Source organism: Cyprinodon variegatus, unplaced genomic scaffold (genome assembly GCF_000732505.1).
Source record: "Cyprinodon variegatus isolate N-32 unplaced genomic scaffold, C_variegatus-1.0 Scaffold150, whole genome shotgun sequence".
NCBI classification, from domain to species: domain Eukaryota; kingdom Metazoa; phylum Chordata; class Actinopteri; order Cyprinodontiformes; family Cyprinodontidae; genus Cyprinodon; species Cyprinodon variegatus.
Window position 1 is genome coordinate 746,847 of NW_015150603.1, and position 5,794 is coordinate 752,640.

Below are 5,794 nucleotides of genomic sequence, written 5' to 3' on the forward strand. Positions count from 1 at the left end.
TAAAAATCAGTTAGCTTTTTTAATTTTTTCAGTGGCCCTAATCCTCTTCCTTAAAAAACGGAACAGAAAACAACGAAAATATTAAAAAAGAAACAAATAACAAAACAAAAAAACAAAATAAAAACCAAACCTTAAAGTATTTCAATTTTTTTTTTACACAGTTTGATCTACATTATTACAGAATACAAGCCTGTACATTCTCTCACATTTATTTTCGGGTCGCAGCAAAAAGAAATATAGTAGTTAGAAATCCGTAGATTCGTTTTCTTTCCACTTCACCCTTAGGGCCTTTCTATTATTCAGAGGTAGCCTATTGTAATTGAAATTTTAAATGCGTTCATATTTTCCCTTTCACTTTAAACCATCTTGGAAATGTGTTCACACTGAACTGATTAGGTAAGCAACTTTAATCCAGAGACAAAACGTTTTTTTTTTTCCTTATGAATGTCATAATGCAGTGTTTCCATCAGGTGTCACTGTTCATACATGGTTTGCACTATCCCTCCTCTGAAGGCTCCACTGTAACCCTTCCTTAATCGTGACTGGACTGCTGAAGACTGTCTGACATTTCAGATCCCATATTTGTGATGCATCCGAGGGTTGATTCAAATATCAGATCAGGCTGAAATTAGAGTTTTTATTTCTCTTGGTGTAGATGTACGATTCATTCAAACCGGATTTAAATTGGCAATTGATTTCATGTGGAATAAAAAAAAAAATCTGTACGGCGTGGAAACTAGTGTGTCCCTTCAAAATAAAAGCACTAATTGCAAATAATGACGCATTCTCTTCTGGTTTATGAATTGGATTTTAATTTGAAAGCCCCCGACATGAGTAATTTCCGAGAATGCCACTAACTTCACGTAGAGCCAGCCACAGACACGCCGCCGTGTGTGTGGAGCGTGTGTCAGGGTGGATGTGCGCGTCTGTGTGAGTGCGCGCGTATGTGTAAACACAGCTCGGAAGGATCAGGTTAGGGGCGCAAGGGGCCAGGGATTGACTAGGGCCGCTGCAGGGATCACTCGCTTCGCTCAGATGAGGAGATGGCAGCCGAATCAACCCGGAGATTCACCAAAAACCTTCTGAAACCGGGGAGCGCGGCCGAGATACGGCAGACAGCGTGCAACGCAGTCAGACACTCCATAGCGACGGTGAGTGGACCTCTGTGGATGGGAAAAAAAATGTATAGAGATGTTTCTGGTGGGAAGATAGAAATAAAAATAAATTTAAAAAAAGCCCTATTTTGTCATAAATTGCTTGACAGAAAGTGAATTTGGGGGATCTTCCCTGGTTGCACCACTGCAGCACAGCTGTATGGAAAACCTGACATTGACATTCATGTTGCATCTTCCTGTGCAGTGGTTGAGCGCAAGCAGCAGTGCAGCAGCAGCAGCAGTGCCTGTTCACTTCTATTGATCCTGCAGTGGAAGCAGTTCAATACAGCAAAAACGAAGAAAAGCACAATGATTGATAGAGTTGTTCCAATTTTTGATTAAATCATTTGTATGTATGAATACAAATGAAGATATGAGCAAATAGAAGCTGATGTATGTATATTAGATTCAGTGCACGAAATTAATTGAATGAATCGCAGGAAATTATAGGATTATAGGTAGAGGGATGCGACATGGCAACCAGCGGTTAACATCTGCCCAGAGGTGCAAGAATAAACCATATAGGGAAACATCAAGAGTGTATAAGAAAGGAAAAGAAAAATAATAAAATGAATTCTGTTGTGCTTAATTTACGACCGATTATATTATTACGATATTATACTGGGAAATGGGATAGATACGCTGTGGTGGGTGTGTCGCGCTTCTTAAAGAAAGGCTTTGATTGACAGATAACATTGTGGGAGGAGGGGTGATGCTGAAAAAATAAGACCCTGTCATGCAAGGGGAAAAGAGAAAGGAATTTGTGTTTTTGATGGTTTTATTATAATTTATCTAATGGGAAGGGGGGTAAAAAGGATCCTGCATTTTGTTGTGAGCGTTTCCAGTCTGCAGGGATTAGCATAGAGAAAAGGCCACTCTACTCCAGGCTTTTTTTACTCCTACTCCACATCCTCTTCAGTTTGGTGTTACTGTGTCAGTGGGACAGACGTACACTGAGAGAGGTGGAGGATTGGATTGGATAGTTGTCTGACAGGATTTAAATAAGTATCCCTTTCATGACAGATTTAGGGGATGCTACATTTCATTGTAAAAAAGACAATGTTATTTCTGTCAGAGGCTCTAAGAGGAAGAAACTCTTGCATAAAAATGGACTTTGTCAATGATTTAAATATCGATTATCTTCAAACTAGTGCAGTCCACTGTAATATCCAAAAAAACAGGATAACATTGATACACTTTCCAGATACACCAACCGAATTGGACTTCCTTGATTTGCATGAATTAACAATGTGCTGGAAACATCCATCTGCATTATGTCCATATTGACATTACAGTTTCACAGAGTGAGTGCAGATTTTTCAGCTGCATATCCATTATGCATATATCATGTTAAATCAGATCCCAAAGGCACTTTATTGGGTTATTGGTGGTAATGTTTAGGAGTACAGAAAGTCATTTTCATGTTCACAAAACCAGTTTCAGATGATTTGAAACATTTAATGTCCCAAATGAAGATGTTTTTATTAAGCTGGAGTTATGAATATCAAGTTATGGATAGTTTAAAATTGACCTCAAACCCTCATGTGTTTCTTAGAGCTGAAATTGAAGAAGAATTTTAGGTTTTGGCTTCACTGTGAGTTAGGAGTGGGTATTGGCAAAGAAGTCGTGATTCGTTTCGAATCACGATTCACATGCCACGATGCAATTCTATTACGATGCATCATGATACTTGAAATATTCCAATGCATTGCGATATTTTCCCTGAACACTGTAAGAAAAAGATACAGCCATTACCAGTGGCTGACTGGCTGGGTATTATCTGGATAGTATCTTCAGTTGATACATAACTGAAAGAAACTGAATTCATACATAGCTGTATTTATTGAAACGACTTTTGGAGGTGTTGCCATGAAAACAAATACTGGACACAAATATTACTATTACTGGTGTGGACACACTGACAAAATTATCTTAGGATTCATCAAACTTAAAATAACAACATAAGGATAATCAGTGCCATTTACATGGCCTCAGTGGTTCTTTGAAACCAATGAAATGAAAACATTCAAATGTATATTTCCCCTTTTGCAAATTACGTGCATCATATCAATTTCGGTTTTACCTTCTTTTTTTTTTAAACCCAAAATGCATCCAAGCATCTGACTTGAAATGTGATGGAGCCATGGGGCGAATTTTCTCAGTCTCCTCCATATTTTGTTTACGAATGACTCGTCTCAGTATCCCGCAAACGAAATGCTTGTGACACCAGGCAGCTGGCTTCAACACATCCGCAGTGACATCTGCTGGACTGGAAGTTGTATTCCACTTGATTTGGCTGATGTGCGCCAACCATTAGTGTATTTTATTTGTTCTTTTTTTTTTTTACCGATTCTTGCCTTCAAGAATCGATGCAGTAGATCACAAAAATTAGAATCGTCATGACGATTATTTTGCACACCCTTACTGTGAGTCCAAACTTTGGCAGGAATATAAAAAAAACCCCCAAGAACTACATTTAGCAGGCGATGTGTGACATACTTTAAAGAAAGGTGTGGTCAAAACGTTTGGAGAACTATTGCAATGTCCAAAAGAATATATGGGCGTGGACCGACTCTTCCAAAGAAGATTCAATCCTGAAAATTAATGACAACAATAGAAACAGGGAAGAAAAAAAGCTTTATTGTACCTTTATTGGAGGGAAATCCAAGTGTCAGCAAAAGGTTTGGCGATTTTTAGAGATTCTTAGAGAAGATTTTAGTGAAACCTAATGAACATCTTTGCAGTTTGGTTTTCTTCTATGCAGAGATTTCTTTGTTTTTTAGTGTAATTGTACAGAATTTATATAAAATTATCCGTGGGACAAGTTTAATAATGATTTATATTGTTTTCAAAGGTTTTACACGGGGTATGTAAATGTGTCAGAAAAAGTACCATATTTTAACCACAACTAATGCTTGTTTTCATGATAAATCTTATAAAACAGAAGAAAACTAGATACTTACACTCAAATATTCTTCAACTTTCAAGTTTTGCTATCCTATTTTCGATTGAGCCGTTTTATCTATTTATTTTTAAGGTATGACTTGGCATCTCAAAGGTATTTCAACTATTAAAATAAATGTAATTAATTGAAATATAATGTTGACTTTTAAATGATAAAAAATAAGCACAAAACCAACAGAAGCATTATGCATTTTCATGCCCCTCATATGTGCTGAAAGCCCTTTAAAAATGTTCTGTTCTTATATCTGTCGCGACTGTACATTGTGAATTAGCTTGAAATGAATATAGACCATGTTAATTAGGTATCATTCTGGTACATGTTCAAAAGATACCTGTTGTTGAAGAATTTCTAATATTCTATAGATTGTATGGGTTTCTTATTTACCTCTCGTAAAATATGGATAAATGAAGTTATTTTTATGTATATAAAGTTATTGTTGCATCTTTAATCAAACCTCCTAGTGTCAAAAAGAGTGATTTAATTATTAAAAGAGGAAACTGAAGTGGAAACATCTACTGTGTTTCTCTTTCAAAGCAGTGATTTACAAACAAAACGTTTTCTTATTTTTTGGCTAAAGACTTTATAATCTCATTTCTATCTTCTGCCTTAAAATGGATGATGATTAAAAAAAGACCACCCTCAAAGTACAATATGCTCTGCACATAGCTGTAGAGATAGGCATGGAGCTAAGATTAAGTAGAGGCGTGTCTTTAGAACTGCGTACCCTAAACACAGACTTTGGTTAAGTGTGCATGTAAATCTCCAGAAGTGTTGTATGCACGTGTGGAATGCTTTTGGAGTGTGCAAACGGCCGTCCTTTGTTAGTGAAAGAAAGCAGGTCAGCAGAAACAGACCCTATGGCATAAGATTCACTGAAGCGTGAAGACTCACTCTCCCACTGACCTCGTCCTGTCTCGCTTTTCATCCTTGCCAGCTTTATTCACTCATTTAATATTAGTCCCTCTTTCCCTTGCTGGCTTTCCTCACCTTTTCTCTGGACCTTATTCCTACATGTCTTACTTACATGTGGAACCTTGTTTACTCTCTATGACCTCACATAATGTCAGTCATTGAGAATTCGAGTGAAAGTGCGTTTCACCCAACAAAATACCTTCAAAAATCCCACTGGTAAAAGTTGAATTTTTCCTCAGATGAGCAGCTCTGTAAAAGTAATCAATGCTTTCAGAGTGTTTAGCAAAGTGGTCAGCCCACCCATCCCCAAATATGCAGAGTTGGAAGGAGTAGCTTCATTGAGCCATAGATTTACAGATCTTAGTAGAGAATGTCTACAGTAGAGCTAGTCTACATCAGTTACTCAATAAAGAAATTAAGAAAATGAAATATGTTGTTCGGAGAAAGAAATGAGATAGTTGTTAAATGGAACAGTCCTCAAGGGCAGCAATTTGAACTACCTAACAAGAAATGCTCTTGTATTTTGAAGCACTAAGTGGATTTATTATGGCGCTCAGCTGAACTGACCAGCACAGCAGTGTACACACAAGTGTCATTCTTATGACTGGCTGCCCTGTGGGGCAAGGCACATGTCGTACCATGCCTCCATGCTACCATCCTCGACAGTCGCTTGGCAATAGACTAGGGTTCTCATGCACCCTGGGATCACTGCAACTCATGATGTGTTTAACCAATAGAACAAGGGCAAGGGTGCTGTGCATGT

The 5,794-nt window shown here is 37.7% G+C and overlaps 1 protein-coding gene across 1 annotated transcript in view; it reads left to right on the forward strand.

The window, feature by feature from the left end:
* Nucleotides 1-898: 898 nt before the first annotated feature.
* The window catches only part of dock10 (dedicator of cytokinesis 10), a 90,453-nt gene continuing 85,557 nt past the window's right edge, over nucleotides 899-5,794 (forward strand). Inside the window, exon 1 of the mRNA XM_015377268.1 lies at nucleotides 899-1,151. Coding sequence (XP_015232754.1) covers nucleotides 1,044-1,151 — 108 coding nt within the window. The 5' untranslated portion in view covers nucleotides 899-1,043. The remainder of the gene's footprint in view (nucleotides 1,152-5,794) is intronic.